Source organism: Ursus arctos, unplaced genomic scaffold, assembly GCF_023065955.2.
Source record: "Ursus arctos isolate Adak ecotype North America unplaced genomic scaffold, UrsArc2.0 scaffold_15, whole genome shotgun sequence".
NCBI lineage: Eukaryota > Metazoa > Chordata > Mammalia > Carnivora > Ursidae > Ursus > Ursus arctos.
This window is the reverse complement of record NW_026622819.1, coordinates 59,137,821-59,159,779: the sequence shown is the minus strand read 5'-3', so window position 1 is coordinate 59,159,779 and position 21,959 is coordinate 59,137,821. Positions and strand designations below refer to the sequence as shown.

Below are 21,959 nucleotides of genomic sequence, written 5' to 3'. Positions count from 1 at the left end.
AGGTATCCCAAACCTAATTCCAACTAGGAAGAAACTTTCTGCTCTACTAGACCTATTATAGTTACAGTAATTTACATAGTGTGGTGTTGGCACAAGGATAGGCAGACCATTGGAACAAAATAGAGAAGCCAGAAACAGACCCGTGTGTATTTGGCCACTTTAATACTGGCAAAGGCAGCCTTGCAGGTCATTGAGGAAACGTTGGATTCCTCAGTAAGTGGGAATCCTTATGGGAAACAAACAAACAAGCAAACAAACAGTAACTAACCCCTTCCTCACACCACACAGGTAATCATTTCCAAGGAAATTAGAGACCTAAATGTAAGAGGCAATAGTATAAAAGGTTTTAGAAGATAAAAATAGGGGGAAAAAACTTTATAATCTCTAGGTATAGAGGGCTTTTTAAAGACACAAAGTACCGACCATAAAAAGATTGATTTATTTGACTACATTAAATTTAAGAACTTCTGTTCATTGAAGAACACAGTGAAAACAAGACTTGGCCAAATTCTGCCACATATACAAGCATTTATTATCAAGCAGCTTCCTGAACAGCCTCTCAACTTGTTCTGTAAGCTTACTGAAATACCAGCTGTCAGTCTGGTATTCACCACTTTGCATGGACATTTCCTCGAGACAAATGGAATGATATCCCAGTGCCAGGATCAGCTAATCCCACCCTGGTCTGACAGTAAAATCCCCTAGAAGAGACAGAACACAGAGGATTCAGAATCCTAGACCCAGTGCACCATTTTGGAGGATGGACTTGCCACGTTCTTTTCAGGCAAGCGCCAGAGAATCTGAGAATATTTCTAGAACATCCCTCATTTCGCCGGTAAAGAGTACGATTTCTAACAACTGTCATGCTGGTGAATAAAGGCTATGGTGTTGGTCAGAGGTCAAGATCACGGAAGCCACAAAGTAGCCTTTTCTAGACTGAGGACTTGTGATTAGAGTTCTTTACTTGCCAAAGTGTTCGTTTCCGATGAAGATACTTCAGGTTTTAACTGACTGTCTTTGGGGTGTAGCTTAAATCTAACACACGCACACGCACACACACACACGCGAGCATGTTTGCACATACTGTAGTATTTTTAAGTAAATGATAGGCAGTCTAATAGCAGTGTTTATCAGACTCCAGCCGTTTGAGAACTCCTGTCAAGATTTTTACTGTGTGCTACCACCTGTGCTATTATTATTATTAAAATTAATTAACTTTTTTAACTTCTTAAAAATATATATTTTAGAGAAAATTGCATAATATACCATAATATAAAACTGCTAAAACTTGCCATAAAAATAAAAGTAAGAGCAATGAAACAATAGCAACAAAGAATATATCTTTAAAATCTAGCCCACTGTTGCTGCCTGCCGACCTGAGGCCCCACACTGCCTGGTCCTGCTCTTTTTCTTTTTTCTTTTTTAAGGTTTATTTATTTATTTTAAGAGAGTGTGCCTGTGAGGCCTGGGGGAGGGGCAGAGGGAGAGACTCTTCAAGCAGATCCCCCGCTGAGCAGGGAGCCCCATGATCCATAACGTCATGACCTGAGCCAAAACCAAGAGTTGGATGCTCAACTGACTGAGCCACCCAGGCGCCCCAACTGGTCCTGCTCTTAAGAGGCAAGTTAGAGGGGCGCCTGGGTGGCACAGCGGTTAAGCGTCTGCCTTCGGCTCAGGGCGTGATCCTGGCGTTCTGGGATCGAGTCCCACATCAGGCTCCTCCGCTAGGAGCCTGCTTCTTCCTCTCCATTCCCCCTGCTTGTGTTCCCTCTCTCACTGGCTGTCTCTACCTCTGTCAAATAAATAAATAAAATCTTTAAAAAAAAAAAAAAGAGGCAAGTTAGAAAAGCTTTTTCTTCCAGGAATTCCCAGTTTTAGGTCTTATGTTTAAGTCTTCAGTCCATTTGGAGTGGATTTTTGCATGCGGTATAAGATAAGGGCCCAGTGTCATTCTTTTGCACGTGGATATTGTTCTCGCGGCACCGTTTGTTGAAGAGACTGTCCCTTCCCCACTGTATGTTCTCGGTGCCTTTGTCAAAGACCAGTTGCCCATATGTGCGGATTTATTTGAGGGCTCTTGGCAGTGATTTCATGGATATACCAAAAGCAGAGGCAACAGAAATAAAAATAAACAAGCGGGACTACATCAAACTAAAAGGCTGCAAAACAAGGGATATAACAGAGTAAAAAAGCAACAAACAAAATGGGAGAAAATATTTGCAAGTCATATATCTGTCAAGGGGCCAATGTCCAAATATATAAAGAACCCATATATCTCAATCGTAAAAAAAAAAAAAAAAAAAAGCCAATAACCTGATTTAAAAATGGGCTAAGACCTTGAATAGACATTTCTCCAAAGAAGATACACAAATGATCAGCTGGTATATGAAAAACTGCTTAACGTCCCTCATCATCAGGGAAATGCAAATCAAAGCCACAATGTGATATCACCTCACACCTGTCGGGATGGCTGTTATTAAAAAAAAACAAAAACAAAAAACAAGCATTGGTAAGAATATGGAGAAATTGGAATGCTTGCGCACTGTTGGTGGGAATACGAAATGCAGCCGCTATGAAAAACAGTATGGAAGTTCTTAAAAAAAATTAAAAATAGTGCTACCATGTGATCCAGCAATCCCACTTCTGGGTATACATCCAGAGAAACCGAAGTCAGGATCTGGAGGAGAGATAGCACTCCCATGCTGGTGGCAGCACTGTTCCTCATAGCCAAGACGTAGAAACAACCTGATCGTTGTGTATACACACGACACAATATTATCCCGCCTTTAAAAAAGGTATTCAGCAATACTCGCAATGTGGACGGACCTTAAGGATGGTGCGCGAAGTGAAATAAACCAGTCACAGAAAGATAAAATACTACGTGATTCCACTTACGTGATCCGAGATAGTCAAACTCAGAATCACAGAGCAGCATGGTGGTTGCGGGGGGCTGGAGGGACAGAAAGATGGGGACTTACTAATCGACAGGCATAAAGTTTCAGTCAAGCAAGAGGAGTGAGCTCTAGAGATAGACTGTATGACACCCAACAATACTGTGGCTCGCTTAAAATTTGTCACAAGGGTAGATCTCGTGCTGAGTGTTCTTATCACACTAAAATAAAATTTTAAAAATATAAAGGGAGAGACGTGGTGATTCTCTGGGGCATAATTTTGAAGTTCAAGAGGATTGAAAGAACTGAGAAAACTCCCTCACTAGGCGAGGCATTGTCACTTAACAGAGCCATCTTGCCGGTTCTGTGATCACCTCCGGGAACCACCACACTACTGTACTTGATTGATACAGTCCCAGGAGACAAGGAGTTAATGTTGTCAGGCAGCTAGTGTATGATGGAAATCTTAAAGCCACTTCCTCACTTATTCTGTAGCACAACCTTCCAAGGTGGGTGTTCGCGATTTTCATTTCACAGGTGAGCAGACTGAGGCTCGGAGAGGTGGTGGGACATGGCCAGAGCCAGAATCGGGAGCTGGGTCTATCTGACCTTTTCTCATGACTCTCAACAAACAGGACGTGTTCTGCTCACCTCTCCTCTTGTCCCTGCATCACCAGCCACATCTATCCAAAGGGCCAGGATTCTCTCCGGGACAGAACTGAGTTTTCCTGGAACTGTGGTTCTTTGTTTTTACTGACCGGACACAAGACAGTTCTGGAGTGTTTCAGAAGCAGAATTATTTCTCTGCCCCAGGTCATGTTTTTACTGTTAGCCTGTCCTTCCAAAATGAAAGGGGCAAACATCAAAGCATTCAGTGCCGCCTTTTATTAGTAACTTGGCTGTATTTTATGGTTTGGGGTTTGGCTTTTACTTCCTAGGAATTGCTCAAAACCAAAAGGGAACTTGGCATGGCCAGGAGGTTTCCATGGGCCTTGTTGTCCCTTCCCTCACGGGTCCTTTCAGAGCCTCTGCTTATTTCAGCAGGGAGCACCCTGGGAAGCCCCCCATAGGTGGAGGCCGTGGCCACGTCAGGGCCCACCCTGCCCTCCCCATACGGGGCCAGGTGGCCACATCCAGGCCTTTCCCTCATGGCATTGATCCAGTGAATACTTTCAACCAGGTATCAGGGGCTCCCCAGCACTATCTAGCTAGACCCGTAGGGAAGGGGCAGGAGGAACAGCCTCATACCCCTGTCCTCTGTGGGTTCCGGGTAGAGGAGCTGGAGTCGGCCAGTGTGGGCTCTCCAGCCCTACCTGCTTCTCCAGGGCTGCCATTGCCCCATCTCTGAAATGGGCCAGCCCTCCCAGGATGACATGGAATGTCGTCCTGTCAGACGAGTGCGTTTTGGGAGCTGTCGAGAGCTGAGCTGACATGAGGAAACGGTGTTATCGCAGTCTGCGGGCGGCCACAAAATTTCTGCACACACAGCAGCCAGGACACACCACGGCCCAGCATATAATCAGCTCCTTCATTATGTGGTTCTAACTGTACGAACTGCAGGACTTCAGAGGACAGAGAGACCCACGGGCCCCCCCCAGACAGCAGCTCATCCCAGGCGGAATGAATCCTCCAAACCAGAAAGAGAAGGAGGTCAGAAGCCAGAGGCGGGGGAGGGAAGTGCCTGCTCTCTCCCTCTTGGCCTCTCTGCCTCTGGCCTGGAAAAGATCAGTCCCTGGGGATTTGCTGCAGAGCAATACTACTTCAGTAAAATCAATGAGCCACAAATAGCAGGCCCTGCACCCCAGAAGGCAGAGCTGGGACAGTGACTAGGAAAATCACACTCCTAAAACACGTCCACTGACCTCACGCATTCATCCACCTTAGATCTGAGACAGCTCGGACCTGGGGGTTTGGCTTCAAGTCAGAGCCAGTCTCAAATGCTGTATAGGTCAGCTACCCAGGTGACCATCAGTGGGTGAATGAATAAACAGAATGTGGCCTTTCCATACAGTGGAATATTATTCAGCCTTGAAAAGGAAGGAAATTCCAGCACCTGCTACAGCATAGATGAACCTTGAGGCTATTAGCTAAATAAAAGCAGCCCATCACAAAAGGACAAATATTGTACGATTCCACTTATACGAGGTACTGAGAGTCGTCAAATCCATACAGACAGAAGGTAGAATGGTTGCCAGAAGCTGGGGGGAGGGGGAATTATTTCATAGGTACAGGGCTTCGGTTTTGCAAGATAGAAGGCTTTCTGGGGATGGATGGTGGGGATGGCTGCACAACAAAGCGAATGCACTTAATGCCACTGGACTGTGAGCTTAAAAATGCTCGAGATGATAGGGTGTCTGGCTGGCTCAGTCTGTACAGCATGTGACTCTTGGTGTCCGGGTCATGAGTTTGAGCCCCACATGGGGTGTGAAGCCTTACTTAAAAAAAAACGATTAAGTGGCAAATTTTATGTGTGTTTTACCACGATTAAAACTTTTTAAAAATCAGAAAAATAAATCAAAATGCCCCTGAAGCCCAGAGCAAGGTACCCTTGGAGACCCCCATCCGTCTCTCCATCAGTCCATCGTAGCCCAGTAGTAGGGTCGGAGCATCACTTTGCAGGGGGTGGATGGGAGGTGAGCTTTGAGAGGCTTGTTATAGAAAATACAAGACGTGTTTTTTTCCACTCCCAACTCACTCAGCATTTGCAGGAGGCACCTGAGAGGCACCCAGGAACTGAGGCCTTCTGTGGAGAGGAGCCAAGTCCTGGCTGCCTCCGGTGCATGCACTGGTGGGCTGAAAGGGCTGGCAGAATTGCCCGTGAAATTTACATCTGTGCGTGTGCGCAGGAGCGCTCCCTGCAGGAGAATGTGTGCATGACGCAGCTCTCCTGCACCGCGATCTGCATCCTCAGGACCTGGGCCAGAAGGGGCTTAAATAAAGATCTGAGCTGTTCATTCATGATGGAGCTTCCTCTTAGTTTCATACCCTTTCAGGATCAGGACGCACCCCATCCTTCTCTCGTATCGGGCACAGACACCAGTGCGGAGCTGGGCCCAGAGAGCATGTCCATCCTCCCCCCGCTCCTTATCCAGCCTGCTGGCAGGCATCTGAGGCTCCTTTAACTGATGAGCCAGGATGGCAAATTAGTATGGACTGGGGTGGTGACAGATACCAGATGTTTCAACCCCTCGATAACTCGGGAACTCGTAACCTCTACCCAAATCATAAAGCAGTGCCTTCACTGTAACACTGCAGATCCATGAGTTAAGACATGCTTGCGGGCGTGCTGGAAACCAGCCGAGTGTTCACCAGTAGGCAGCTGGGTCAATAACGTATGATACATTTGTGCAATGGACACACTCAATATCCAGTAGACATGAAGTCACAGAAGAATAATGACATGCACGAAGTCCCCAGTTTAGTGTTTTAGGTAAATGTGTACATATTATTCGCTCAGATATGCCCATAACATGTGCGTGTGTGTGTATACACAGTGTGTGTGCACGCATGCATGTGTGTGTGGTCTCCAAACCAGCACATTCTCAGGCCCTGCCCCAGACCTACTGAATCAGAAAATCTGGGGGTGGGACCCAGCCGTCTGTTTTCACAGTCTCCCCCACTTCGGGTGATTCTGATCATACCCAAGTTTGAGAAGCCCTGACTCATGGCATTCCTGACACCCCTTTCCTTCCTTTGGACTCATTTGTGTCTCTTCTCCAGGCCCTGATCCAGCTGCCCCCCTATATCTCTCAGTGCGATGAGGTGCTGCAGTTCTTTGAGACAAGACCCGAGGACCTGAATCCCCCCAAAGAGTAAGTTGGTGTGTGGACGTCCCCAGAGTGTGCCCTCATGGCTGTCTCGGCTCCCAGGCCGGCCCCAAGAGGAATTGGAGTAGAGCAAAGTAAAACATTAAACTTGACCACCCTGATTGAGCCCTTGTGAGGCCTTGCTTCACGTGGCCGTCACAGGGGAAGGAAGCTGGCCTAGGGTCGCTCCTGGAATCCCCTACACGCCTGCACCTACCAGGCACGCATGGAGAGTGGTGGAAGCAGGAGGCTGGGCGTCCTTGGGGTGAGGCCTGTGCAGGAGATCAATCTTGGTGCCTTGCCCACAAGGGCCAATGTGCTCATGACCTTGAGGGATACGAATGAATGAGTGACAAGACCTGCACGAGCTCTCAGCAGTCGTGAGTGACGGGGCCAGGGCCAAGATTTGATCCTGGTCATCCAGGGTCTAACACTGTCCAAAAGGTTCACCGCAGCCCCTACAGCAGACAGAAAACACTCCCAGGTGCCTGTCTGTGCGTAGCTGCTGGTCCCGGTGGCCCACGCACGCTGCAGAGACTCTCACCCCCCTGCCTGCTGGCTTTACACACCAGGAGTTGATGGCACCAATGGCCCTGCCAGCCTGAAACACTGACATACACTTAGTGCTTTTTAAAAAGTTTAATTGTGGGGGAACCACCATGCGTATCTGCAGAAAGAAGAGTTCTCTCTAATGGAGCAATTGCAGAGCGGGAGGGGAGACCAGCCCACAGGTGCGGGGCGGTCGTGGGGTCACAGTAGCAATAGTCAGCACCTGTCAGGAAGGGCTGAGACGTGCCAGCCAGGCTCTTTGACCAGAGGGGGGGTGGGGGCTGGTGCAGGCATTCCCGCGCGCACACACACACACACACACACACACACACACACAAATAGAACAGCCACTAAAAATACGAAACGTAGCCTAGACTACACCAAAGAAAGCACACGGTACCAGCTGCGGTAAGCTACCAGCATCCTGCTGGAGTGTATGTATGTAGTTCCAAGAGGCTTCCTGTAAAGAAGGGAAAGGTCCCAACGTCTCTGTCCCTTCCCTGCTGTATGACCTTGAACAAGTGTCTTGACTTCTCTGAGCTTCTGTTCCCTCATCAGTAAAGTGGTCTTGGCTAACTTCGATCACGTCTTGGTTGTGAGGATTAAACACCATCCTGACTATAAAGGAGAGTCCGGTGCACGGCAGGTACTTACCTGGTGATACCTTCCTGTCTTCAAGCCAGGTTTTGACGTGGAAGGAAGGTGGGAAGGTTGCCAAGGGCTCAGTGAATGGCTCAGTGAATGGCTCTGGGGCCACAGTGGGCAATCCGTCCCAGATGGGCCTTGGTTGTTGGTTGAGGGAGTAATGAAAACAGCAGCAGAACAGCTGGTCCGTTGGTCAGGATCCTGAAGCTCATACCCGAGTTAGGGCTGAAGCTGGAAACTGGGGGTCATTCCCAGCAGTCTTTAGGGAGACGGAAGATGGATTCCAAATGGTGCTGTTAGAGGAAGGTTCTTTGCTGCCATGCACAGGAAAGCTTGGGACCGTCCCAAGCATGTCACACAGAGGAGATGATGTGCCTGTGGGAGCCCCCACATGCTGCTGCTGCTTGAACCCAAGAGCCCCCTGCTGCCCCTAACTCCGGGCTCCAGCCAGGACAGCAAGACCACCAGCAGGACTACACGGCAGGCAGGAGCCCAGGACCTCAAGGAGCCTGGCCCGTGGCTCAGGTCACAGGCCTTGACAGCAACACGGGCAGATGGTGCTTTACACAGAGGCAGCCTTGAGGGACCTCTGTGGTGTGTCCTGGAGCTGGCTGCTAAGAAGGAGACTTCACCTACAGGCCAGGCCAGCGTTTGGTCAGGAGAGCAGGCCCCAGCCGGGCTCCCTTGGTTCTGATGTTGGGTGAGGTGCGTCCCCTCTCCGGGCCTCCGTGTCTGCATCTGTGAAATGGAGTAACTCTCAAGGATTATTGTTGAGGGTTCATCGGGTGGGTCCGGATACAGCACTCTGACCAGCACCCTGTACCCAGAGAGTGCCAGCAAACATGAGCTAGATTATTCTGCTGTTGCTCTCTCCCTCCCCCGCAAAGGGACAATGAGGTAACGCGTGGCCAGGGGACATCACGACTGGCCAGCACAGCCCAGCACGGGGGCCAGCCTGCTCCTCCTCCCAGGGGCACAGGAGTGCAGCCCCAGGCTCGGGGGATTGGCTTAGCCCCCTCACCCTCTCCCACCATGCTCGCGGTGACAGGGACAGGGTCATTACGTAGTGGTGAAAAAGCCAGACTTGAAAGTCAGACTGAATTTGACATTTCTCCAGAGACGATACACAAATGGCCAATAAGCAGAGATGAGAAGATGCTCGGCTTCGTTGGCCATCAGGAAACGCGAATCCAAACCACGGTGAGCCACCACTTCACACCCACTAGAGTGGCGGCAATCAAAACGCAGAGAGCAGCGAGGGTTGTGGAAGATGTGAGGAAACTGGCGCCCTCCAGCGCTGCGGGCCGGCCCGTAAGGTGGCTCAGCTGCTGGGGGAGACGGCCTGGCAGGTCCTCAGAAAGGGAAACCTGGCGTTACCGTGGGACCTAGCATTCCATTCCAGCCTAGAACCAAGAGAAATACAAATATATGTCCACACAAAAACCTGTGTACAAATGTTCATAGAAGCCTGATTCGCAAGAGCCAAAAATGTGGATGATGAACGCATCAGCCAAGTGTGCTTTACCCACACAACGGGATTTGATTCAGCCGTAAGAAGGAATAAGACACTCAATCCGTGGTACGCTGTGGATGGCCCTTGATAACATGCCGCCTGAAAGTAGCCAATCACAAAAAGCCTCATACTGTATGATCCCATTCATGTAAAACGTCCAGAATAGACAGATCGTTAGAGACAGCAAACAAATTAGTATTTGCCACCGGTTGGGAGGGGTGGGAGCAGCAAGTGACTGTTTATAGGTACAGGGTTTCTCTTTGGAATGATGAATATTTTCTGGAATTAGGTAATGGTGATGATTACATAACCTTATGGATATGCTAAAAACCAGTGAACTCTACACTTTAAAAGAATGAAATTTATAGTGTATGAATTACAGCTCCATTTTTAAAAATTAGGTAGATCTGGGTTCAGCTTGCTGCTTGCTAGCTGTGTGGTCTGAGGCAAGTTACCTAACCTCTCTGGGCCTCCTTTTCCTCATCTAGAAAATGGGCATTAAAAGAGTACTTATTTCCGGGGCGCCTGGGTGGCACAGCGGTTAAGCATCTGCCTTTGGCTCAGGGCGTGATCCCGGCGTTATGGGATCGAGCCCCACATCAGGCTCTTCCGCTATGAGCCTGCTTTTTCCTCTCCCACTCCCCTTGCTTGTGTTCCCTCTCTCGCTGGCTGTCTCTGTCTCTGTCGAATAAATAAATAAAATCTTTAAAAAAAAAAAAGAGTACTTATTTCCAAGGGTTATTATGACTATTAAATGAGTGAACGAGAAGTACCTAGCAGGATAGTGGCACGGGGTAATAACATTTAGTAATTATTAGCTAATGTTACTGCTGCCACAGTATCTATCTCAACCCAACCATCCTGTCACCTCCCTTGTCCCTTTATAACATAGGAAACCTTTTTCCTAATGGGATAATTCACTTCAAAGTATTTTGTGATCCTCCATTTGTAATATTGTGCGGGTAATGCAGCTGCATGTAGTCCGTACTCATCATTCTGTATGAATTCTAGCCCACAGTAGTACTCTCTATGTCATGGCAAGAGAGATGTGTTTTATTCACTGATGTCCAGACTTCTACACAGTTTTCATGCGTTCCGCTTACCACTTACCCCCAAGAGCTTTCTGCTCCAGGAGTACAGCTCAGGGCAGCCCCAAGAAGTGAGGCAGGGCCTCTGCTGTGCCTGGCGGGGTGCACATCAGGCTAGTGCAACATGGGGGCCTGATGTTGTTTTCATACTGCGTGCCCCCACATTAACCCCTCCCTAGGGCCCCCTGCTTTGCAAATAGAGTAGAGATGCTGGTCCCCAGGGCGCCAGAGCACTCACCAGGGCAAAGGGAGAAAATTAAGAGGAATTCTTTCTTTTTCAAAGAGTCTGGGTCCCTGGGGCTGCCTCTGTTGGTGTTCATTCACGGGAAATGTTGCGGGATGGAGAATCTCAGCTTCCTAATGAAATAACTCATGTCGCCATGTATGTAACGGTACTGACTCATTACTCTCTCCCACCCTCTTCTTTCCTGTGCAGGGAACATGTTGGGAAAAAGAAATCTGGTAAGAATATTTTCCATTTTCATTAATTCAATGTTCAGCATACCCCTGCTGAGCCCCTATGATCGCCAGGCCCTGGGCACTGCCTGAGGGATACAGCATGTGACTGGGTGGGTAGGTGGTTGGATGAATGCGTGCATGCTTGGTTGATCGGTTGATACTCCAGCCTGTTTCCCAAAAAAAGAATTGGAGGTTGTTGCTTTTCCTATACCAAAAAGTTACAGACTGGATAAGACCTGCTGTCTTTTCCTGAGAATGCCTCAGAGGAGTAGGGGAGCCCGACATCTCTGACCAGCCACAGGGGGTTACGTACCTCTACGCTGCTGTAGACAGAGGAATGTGGTGCCTCACAGCTGAGAGCGTTCTTCCCAGGTGTTGGAAGGGGTCAAAAAAGAAGGGACGCTGGGTCTTGAAGAGTGAGCGGGAGCTTTCCACAGGGCAAAGGGCAGTTGGGGTTGAGAAGAGGTGCATGGGGGGAGCCTAGCCTCTGTGCTTCTGTTAGTCGGCCACTGTTCTGGGCAATAACGGCCGCTCTTTCCAGCACCTCTGGCACTCACTCCCTTCTCCTGAGCATCCGTTCTCTCCCTTCCCAGCCTCCCTTCTCCTCCGTGGAAGGCACAGAGCAATGATGGAAAAAGAGAAGGTGGGGATTCAAGTATGCCCAAAGGAATGATTCAGTCTTTGAAGGCCTGGGGTTGATAACTCTAGATTCACAACAGTCCGACCTTTTCCTCCAGCGACCCAGGATTATCCTACCCCCCCCCCCCACATCTACGAAATCCCCTGCCCGCACCACCACACCTGGAGCCAGCGTGGTCTTCAGAGCTTCCAGAATCCCAGAGCTTGTATGCATCTAGGACTCCAGGAAGATTGAGGGCATTGGTAATGATGTGGGGGCAGGAGGGGCTAAGCAGAGATCCTGGACATGAAAAAGGATGCCTTCTCTCAGGGCCCTCAGTTGCCTCATCTGTAAAATGGGGATAATAATAATCTATCTTGGCAGATTATTATAAGATTTATAGTGATATGTATAAATTACTTAGAACAATGCCTGGCATATTTTAAGTGCTACGTGTTTACTGCTGTCTTTATACTGCTACCATTAATTCAAAGCACATGGGTGTCCATGTCTGAAATTCAATGGCTCTGGTCCCTTTACAGCCCCCTGGGTGCAAGGCCTGTGGTCAGCTTTACAGGGCCCAGGCCATTCTTGCAAGGAAGAGTGGAGAGGAGCTGGGTCTCTTTCCCTCAAGGTCTGGCGTCTGGAATGAACGCCTGCCTTTTCCCACCCAGTCTGTTTATAGCTCCACTTTTGGGTTTAATAGGTACTGGCCGGAGCCATGGCATCCTGTTAAAGCTGCAAATGGTCCTTGAGCTCTGAGCATAATGATATGTTTCTTAGAAAAGAACAGAGAGGAGAAGAGGAACAGCCACTCTTGGGCTGGTCACAGAGTTTCTGGCTTTGAGTGTGCAGAGACGTTCTTGGAGGGAACGGCTAACGGAGTAGAGGAAAGAGACAGCTCTGGTTTGCAAAAACCAAAGTGTCCGGTCAGAACAGGCTTGATGAGGGGACTGGTCTGGAAGAGAGAAGAGGCTCTAATTTGTGGTGACGACTATTACATCATTCATCTGCAATGATGGGGGATGGATTTATTTATAGTTCAGCTGGTTGGAAAATAGCATCTTTCTTCTTTCAGGCTAAAGACCCATGCTGGGATTAGCCTTAGTTTCTTATCTGACCTTTGAACACTACCTTTATGTTAGAACTAGCCTTCTTGATTGCCTCTGAAAGGGATTTAAGGTTGACAGCCCAAACCCTGAGATTTCTGTGCCAGAACTCTAATTGGAGAAAGCTCATCTGTCTCCAGAGTTTGCTAGTCATGGCTGGCTGCCTGGCTCCTGTAGACTTGGGCTAATGTGGACTCAACTTCTACTCATTCTTCAGGAAAAAAAATCCTCCCACCAAATTTAAGAGGTCATGTGATTATTTAAAGAGCATCTTTCTTCTTGATTTTTCTACCCTTGGCTTATTGCAGTATTCTCTGATTTACTGGCTCTTTCAGCAAGACTGGCAGTATAGTGAATTTCTGGAAAGAAAATCCCACTTTATCATTACTCACTGTATTAGTCTGGCTTGGTCTGCCATAATGAAAATACTATTGACTGAGTGGCTTAAACTACAGAAACTTATTTCCCAACCTAGACTGCTGCCTTCTCACTGTGTCCTCCCATGGCAGAGGGAGAGCAAGAACCAGCTCTCTGTTGTCTCTTCTAGTAAGGGTACTGCCCCTGTCGTGGGGGCGCCAGCTCATGACGTCATCTGAACCTAACTACCTCCCAGAGCCCCACCTCCAAAGGCCGTCCTTTGAGAGTTAAGTCTTAACATATGAATTTTGGAGGGACAAAATGCTGTCCATGGCAGTTATCTTTAAAATTCAAGACATGTCGTCACGAATAAAAACATTCCAGTTAGAAAATTCTATGGTACCTGGGGCACTATACCTCTTGAGACTATATTATAGCACTTCCTCAGCATTAAAATCACCCTTCCACTGTGGAATCTCTCTGCTGACCTGTTCCTTCTCTGATTCCCGCTGGACCACAAGAATGACGTTCCTTACACAGGAATACTTAGATTTCAAGCTTGCAACTCCTCGTACTTAGCCACCTGCGTGAACTTCTAGGTATTGCCGTTACTATGCCTTATAGAGCTTGGGCGCAATATCACTGTCCACCAGTAGGTGTCCCCACCTAGCGCCTAGCTGGCCTGAAGCCTAGTTTGAGAATCCTGGCCCATCAAACGAATGACGTTCTCATAAACTGAGTGCTCTGGGTAAAAGGAAGGCAGAAGAACTGGTGCAGGAAAAGCAGCCCCAAGCACTCTTTTCCAAACCACTTAAGGGCAGGAAGTTCAGTGTAAAAGCTGCTGTCCTAGAACAAGGAGAGGTAAGACACAGGTGTGGCCCCTAGCGAGTTTTGGAGGAAGTATGGGCTCCAGCCCTGTGCCAGTAGCAGATGTGCTCACGCCAGCCCAGAGTCCTAAACCCTGCTCCCTGACCTCCCTGTTTCCTGGATTGGTGTCTCGTTTGCAGTGAGTCCCGTGATTTTCTGATTCCGTCACTGCTTTTCATTCTCCCAAACCCCCTTGGCAGCCTTGTTGGGAGAGTTAGTGCAGAAATGAATAGATCAGTCCATTGATCGGAATCCTGAAAACTGTATGTGGTACAAACGTACCATCAGTTGTTCAGACTGGGTGGCAACAATGAATTTTTGGACCGAGTAGCTGGACTTAACCGGACCCTGACTTCATCAAAGCTCTGTCCTTGCTTATAGGCAGGGAGTCATCTTTGGTTGTCCATGAGATGGGACAGGTGCCTGCTATAACTGTCAGCATTGTGTGCTCCTAGGAGGAGGCCTGGAGCCATGCAAAGCAGAAGAGTTTCTAGAAGTTTCCCTATGTCCTTTGTTCACTCCACAAATATCCATTCAGTGTCTGTGCTAAGTGCTGAGTGAACAAGACAGACACAGTTATTTATTAAATGATTATTAAGTACCTACTGTGCGCCTGGGAGTGCTCTAAGCCCCTGGGGAATGCAAAGGTAAACAAGATGTGGGAAGTATTCTTACAGTCTGGTAGGAAAAATAGATGGGTAAACAAAATGTTGTAAGAGCTCTAAAAGAAGGCATTTTAATTTATTTCTGGGGTAGGAAGTCCTTTAAAGGTGAGTTTTAGAATATTCTTTTTTTTTTTCCTTAAGGTATTTATTGATCCTGATAGGTGCCATCCACATTCTAGGCCAGGGGCTGCCAAACTTTTTCTCTAATGGGCCAGATAGTAAATATTCAGGGTTTGCAGGCCACATACAGGCCCTGTCAATAATAATAATAATAATAATAATAATTTTTTCCTCTTCCTCTCATTCTCCTTTACAACCCTTTAAAAATGCAAAAACTGGGGCACCTGGGTGGCACAGCGGTTAAGCGTCTGCCTTCGGCTCAGGGCGTGATCCCAGCGTTATGGGATCGAGCCCCACATCAGGCCCCTCTGCTAGGAGCCTGCTTCTTCCTCTCCCACTCCCCCTGCTTGTGTTCCCTCTCTCACTAGCTGTCTCTATCTCTGTCAAATAAATAAAACCTTTAAAATAATGGGGCGCCTGGGTGGCACAGCGGTTAAGCGTCTGCCTTCGGCTCAGGGCGTGATCCCGGCGTTATGGGATCAAGCCCCACATCAGGCTCCTCCACTGTGAGCCTGCTTCTTCCTCTCCCACTCCACCTGCTGTGTTCCCTCTCGCACTGGCTGTCTCTATCTCTGTTAAATAAATTTAAAAAGGGGCGCCTGGGTGGCACAGCGGTTAAGCGTCTGCCTTCGGCTCAGGGCATGATTCTGGAGTTCTGGGATCGAGCCCCACATCAGGCTCCTCCGCTATGAGCCTGCTTCTTCCTCTCCCACTACCCCTGCTTGTGTTCCCTCTCTCGCTGGCTGGCTCTATCTCTGTCAAATAAATAAAAATAAATAAATAAATAAAAATAAAAAATAAAAAAATAAAAATAAATAAAATTAAATTAAATTAAAATTAAAAAATAAAATAAAAATGCAAAAACTTTCCTGGAGTGCCTGGGTGGCTCCGTCAGTTAGGCATCTGACTCTTCATCTCAGGGTCATGAGTTGAAGCCCCACATTGGGCTCCACACTGGGTGTGGAGCCTACTTTAAAACACACACACACACACACACACACACACACACACACACACACTCTCTTTACTAATTCCCCTCGCACCACAACAGACCATGGGCCTGTGAACCTTTAGACGGGGAATCCAACAGTTAACAGGAGACTGAGTCCCTGCACTCATGGGGCTTATGTTCCAGAGGGAAAAACAGACAACAAGGAAACAAGTAAATATATAGAATCTATGATTTTTTAAACACTGTGGTGAAATAAAAACAGGTGAGGCACTCAGCCCCACCATATGAATTGCACAGAATATCGCTCTTGAATTCGGGACTTTATATGCATTAAACACGGGAATCTTAAAACTAGGTGCGGCAGTGCAGGGTGGTCAGAGAAGGTCTCGTTGATGCGGTGCCACTTGAGCAGGAATCTAAACCATGCAGTGACCTGTGCCACATTGGGGAGCGTGGAAAAGAAATGAACAGAGGGGTTGGGCAGGGCCTGATAGGCTACAGGGCTTTCTCCTGAGGGAGGTGGAGGCCACTGTGGGCTCGTGACTGTTGAGGAACACGATCTTACCCATCTTTTAAAAGGACCACTGTAGCTGCTGTGTCAAGAACAGATTGTAGCAGTCAAGGCTGGGGAAGACCAGTTAGGAGGCTAGGATTAGGTGGTTCCCGTGTGAATGCAGGGGAGAGGAGAAGGCATCCTGAGCAGAGAAAACAGCCCGTCCAACGGCACCGTCATGCTTTCTGGTTTTATAGGTACACCACGAATCAGGTAGCCAAAACGCAAGGCCATAAAGGCCAGCAAAGTCCAGTGAACCTGAGGACAATGGGGAGCCATAGCAGGTGCTGAGCAGTGAGCAGCATGATCAGAGTAGCGTTTTGGGAGCAAGCACTCTGCCGTGTGGAAGACAGACCAGAGGGACAGGATAGAGGCCAGTTACACGTGTCGTTCCCCCACCACTACCATCCCAAACAATCCTCACTCAGACCCTGGTGCAGAGGATGGGGCTCCGTGAGGATGTGAATGAAGACAGGTGACAGGGTGCTAAAAAAGAAAGTCCACCCGCATCAAACCTGTGGCTGGGTGAGAAAGAATCCAGACCTGCCTCCAGGTGGCAGCAGAGAACCTCCAGGCGGGAATCCAGGCTGTCCCTGACCCTCCCAGCCCCCTGGCCTCCTGCAGGGAAGACCTGGGCGCATCTCTGAGAATTCACCTGAGCGGTGGGCACACGTTCCAACCTGACTGTGTGGTGGCTGCTTCTCTCCTGTCTCTCCAGTTCTTTCTGTCAGGTTGAGAGACAGGGAAGCACAGGTGCCTGGCTACAGCCCACCTGAGTGCCAAATCAGAAGGGTAGCTGCATTCCTGGGGTTGTGATCCCGAAGGCACACTGTATCCTGGGACAGAAGCTATAGACTCTGGTCTCTACTTGTTGCATCCCCTGGGGAAATTGTCCCCAGCTCGCAGTGGCCAGGAGCCTCCAGCGAGCCAGCGTCTGCCTCCACCTGCTCACATGTGAGCACAGCACCCGGTGGTCCAGGGCACTGTCGAGACTTCTGCTGTCAAGAGCTTCCGATCTAATGGGGGCAGTCGGGGGGCCGTAACAAGCCTGTTCGAAGGCTATTACAGAAAGGCTTGAGTGGCTGGGCTGGCTGGGGTGCACTGGCGTGCTGGAGGCCAGGAGGACATCAGCCCTGCATCCTGACCTTGGGGGAGGTGCTAGAGGAGAGAAGATAGCCCAGAGAGACACAAGGAAATCAGACCCTGGCTAACTGGTCCTGGGGGCGGGGGGGAGGCTCGTGGGGACCCACAGGGAAGGAAAGCAATCGGGCCTCTACCACCCTTCCTTCCCTAGCATCTTTTCTTTCCTCACCTACCCCCACCATGCCCCCCACCACACTGGAGAGCCTCTGAGCCAGGTGGACCTGGTTCAAGTCCGGCTTTGTCACCATCCAGCTGTGGGACCCAAGGCAAGGCACTCGATATCTCGGAGCCTCTTTTCTTGTCTATAGAAGGGGGGTGGCCGTACCCGCCTTCCAAGGTGGTCGTGTTGACATAGTTTATGTATGATGTGTAGCCTGCGGTGGGCGTTATGCGAGGCCCCTTCCTCCCAACCTGCTTCCGAACCTTCAGTCTACATCTCCATCTCTCTCCTCTGCTCTCTTTCTCTGTTCCCATGTTTTCTGCACCCAGGGTGGTCCTGGGACCCTCCCCGGCTTCTGTTTCCCTCCATTACCCTCAGCTGGGAAGAGCCAGGAAGCAGTGACACTTCACCCTGCTTCAATGCCCTATTCTGGTTTTCCACATCGGAAATTCAGAGCACATGGTTCTAACAAAGGGCTTTTGTGCTGCTTCTGGATGCCAGAGGCTGGGGTGCACTGGCGTGCTGGGAAATAACTTCACAACCAGCTTTCTGATCGAGAGCCCTGCTTTGTAGCATTTGCCAATATCCATGGTGTAAATACTCCCACTATGGCCAATTCCAAGCTACCAGCAAGGCGCCACCCGATAGAGCTGGGAAAGCACGCACAAAATCGGCCAGGGGGGCTGGCCCTTGCACAGCACTCCATTACTGGGTGTGTTAGGACACAGAAATGTGGGATTTCCTGGATATTTCAGTTGTTTATGGAAACAGTAGGAGGGAATACTGTGAATCAGGACTGTCGCAAAACCAGGGCCCTGTGGCCACAAATGTCAGGCTGCCCTTCAGTGGCTTTCTACTTGAGGATTAAAAAAAAAAAAAACCCAAACTTCTTACCTGCCTGTTCTGACCCGTGCCTACCTGTGTGTCCTCATACAGGACTGGTCCCCTTGCTCACTGTACTCAGCCCCCTGGCCTCCTCCCAGGCCCCTTCCCGGGAAATCTGAGTCTGTCTGCACTGTTCTTTCCCCATGCTCTCATGTCTCCTATTCATGTCCCCTCCTAAGGGAGGTCTTGCTGACCACCCCACTGAATGTGGCATACCCTTTCCCAGTCATTCTGGTCCAGCATGCTGGTTTCCTCCAGCAATGCAGCTCAAAAACTGATACTTATATTATCCCATGTGCTTATGGTTATATAGATCTGTTCGTGTGTCTGTCTCCCCACCTCGATGAAGTTACTGGAGACCAAGAGTCCTATCTGTTTCATTCACTTTCATCCCCCACACCTAATAGAGTGTCTGGGACATCACTGATGACTTCACGAATTAGTGGATGAGTGATTTTGGATGGGTGGGTGTTTGGTTGGATGGATGGCTAATGGCAGAGGGACGAACGAAGGGAAGGAAAGACTGATATGAGTGAATGCACTTTCCCGCTAGACGGTCAGCTTCTTCAGGGCAAGTACCATATCTTGACCGACTCTGAATCCCCAGTGGCTCGCACAGTGTCTGCATTGAACAGGTACTTGGTAAATTTTGGTGGTTGCATGAACAAATGAAGGAAAGCGTGAATAGATAAGGTGACCTTTGAGATACGTTCTACAGTAGCTTCTTTCTGTCTTTGAAATGTTCTCCTGACCCACCCTACTCCCCTGGCTCCCGCTCCTTCGTGCGTGGGTGGTGGCTAGAGGTGACATCTGATAAGGTTTTATATCCGCAGGGGGCGACCTGACCTCGGTGGACCCCATGGTCCTGGAGCAGTATGTGGTGGTGGCAGACTACCAGAAGCAGGAGAGCTCGGAGATCAGCCTCAGCGTGGGGCAGGTGGTGGACATCATCGAGAAGAATGAGTCAGGTAGGGGAACCGAGCCACCTCCCTCCTTGCCTTACCCTGTTGCCAACCCCCTAGGACAGGAGATATGTGGAAGCACAGAAACTGCAATGGCTGGTCTGAGCTGGGCGGTTCCCACAGACCCAGCTGACGCCCTCTCAGAAAGCTCCCCGTGTTTGATCACAGTACTCACATATCCCACTTGGTCACAACTCACCGGCATCCTGTTGGGTCAGTTGTTACTGCTTTATTCCGAGGGTCGCATTTCATGAATGTGTCTTCTGGTTTCAAAGCACTTAGAGACATGGAGTCCAGCATTCCACTGGAAATTTGCCTTTGGTTACCGCGGGAGTCTTCCTGAAGGCTCCATCAGCTGCAGGCTCTGGTGGGACGGACACACTCCCTGTCTCCTCGGCCCACCTGTCATCACAGGGACCCCTGGGCCTGTACACTGGCCAGGTCTGGGACAGAAGGTGGTATGATCAGACACTTAGTCTGAGTTTCCATCTGAACTCCGCATTTCAGGGTTCGGAGACTGCTTGCTGCTTCCCTCTGACCATCAATTCTCTCATATGCAAAATAGAAAAGGCTTCAGATGGATGGTGCAGTCGGTGGAACGTCTGATTCTTGGTCTCGGCTCAGATCTCCGTCTCGGGGGTCATGGGATCAAGCTCAGCCCAGAGTCTGCCTGGGACTGTTTCTCCTTCTCTCTCTGCCTCTCCACCCCCCTCCAAAATAAATAAATAAATCTTTTTTTTAAAAAATAGAAAACGCTTCTACTTCAAATAGCTGTTACCAGAATTAAACAAGATCCTACCTAGAGAGTGCCTGCCCCTGGGCCTGGCACACAGTAGGTACTCAGAGATGTGGGTTTGCTTTCCTCTTGCCTGCCTTAGCCAAGAACAGCCATGGGCATCACTGAAGGCAAAGAGCAAGGAGTAAAGGATGAGCGGATCCTCTCCAGGAAAAAGTGGCGTAAACCCACGGGCTTTGTTGTGCCTACAATGTGACGTTGCCTAATATCATTAGCAGGCCCATCTCTGTGACACCCCAGTGGCTAGTTATGGGCCAACAAACAGAGAGGAAAGACTGTATTTGCAGCAGCGTCTGGCTCACGTTACCATTAGTCATGAGATCAGCATTGGCCAACCCGTTCTTTAATTAATATAGCAACTGCCCTCCCCACATCACAGCTGAAGAAACAAGACTCCAAGTACCGTGCTCACTCACCCAAGATCTCAGGACAGGTTCTGGAGCTGGAATTCCAAACCAGTTCCAGCTGGCTCCAAGGCCATGTGACTCTCTCATTCCTGGGAATGAATATATGCAGATGATCTAATTCTTGGGAATGAGCGTATGCAGATTATGGGTGTGGCTAGGATGCCTCACAGGGACTGAGGAAGGCAGCCCCCACCCCCCTGAGCAGCCTGTGTGCCGAAAGTCAGGAAGAATACATTGCCGGGGGAAGAGTAGGAGCCAGGAGGGGTGCTGAGGATAAGCCTGGCATGTCCAGAGGCAGTGGGGGAAAGGGGGCCGGCAGGAGGTCACATCTTCCAGTGGCCAACAAGCCGGCAGCATTTATGTTTAATTCTATTTTACTGACCCATGTAATATGTGGATACATTCTTCTTAAAACATTAATAATAAAATCTGTTTTTTCCGCTGGCTTCATTCAACCTTAATCCCCTTTCCAAGCCCCACAGAGACCTTCTGTCAGTTTACTATGAATCCTTGATAAGGTACGTGTGTGTCTTCATGCATATGTGTGTACACACGTATGTATGTGGGTGGGTGTATGTGGTCTGCATGTCCACATGTGCGCACGTGTGCCCGTACATAAATAACCATATGCGCGCGACGATGTTTTGCGTGTGTTGATATAATTTTGTAGGTGTTCTTACCTCCAGTGCTATCGTTCTGTGTACATTTTGACCATTTCGATCTGCAACACGCTCTTGAGTCAACATTTCGCTCTTTTTAGTCCTTCACCATCTGCGTACTATTTGATCTGAATAAACCATGTTTTTCTCCGGCGTGAACAGTATACGCATGCACGTTGGGGGGTGTTTCCTAGGTTAGATATGAGATACGGTATGGAACCGTAGGGACACATATTTTGAATTTTAAGATCCTGCCAAATGACCTGCCTGCCAACTGGCCGTGACAGTTTCCTCTCCCCTAGCAATGATGAGAGCTGAGACTTGGAGGCGAGGACTGCCTAGGGCTGAATCCTGGCTCTGCTGCTTTGTGACCTTAGTCAAGTCACTGCCTCTTTCTGAGCCTTGGCTTCCTCATCTGTAGAATGGGTTGGTCCCATGCAGCTCCTAGGGCTAGTGTGACAAGCCAGCCTGTCAGTAGTAGATGTGAAGTGCTGACCCAGTCTGGCACACATTGCTGTCATTGTGTTGTGACAGTTTGCTTAACCCCCACACAAATACCTACAAATAGGAGTTCTTAGGAAGACATATGACATACCTTCTAATTTCTGGATTTGCATAGATTTGTTCACCCTGTTCACTCATTCACATGCATGCACACTTCCCAGCCACCAAAACTTGTATTTTTTTTAAAGATTTATTTATTTGAAAGGGGGGGGAGGGGCAGAGGCAGAGAGAGAATCCCAGGCAGACTCCC

General features: G+C 49.1%; 1 protein-coding gene across 1 annotated transcript in view; it reads left to right on the top strand.

Moving 5' to 3' along the window:
• The window catches only part of SH3PXD2B (SH3 and PX domains 2B), a 101,088-nt gene that overhangs the window by 52,604 nt on the left and 26,525 nt on the right, over positions 1-21,959 (top strand). The window contains exons 5-7 of the mRNA XM_026510971.4: positions 6,612-6,703; positions 10,929-10,954; positions 19,215-19,349. Of these exons, the coding sequence (XP_026366756.1) occupies positions 6,612-6,703; positions 10,929-10,954; positions 19,215-19,349 (253 nt within the window). The remainder of the gene's footprint in view (positions 1-6,611; positions 6,704-10,928; positions 10,955-19,214; positions 19,350-21,959) is intronic.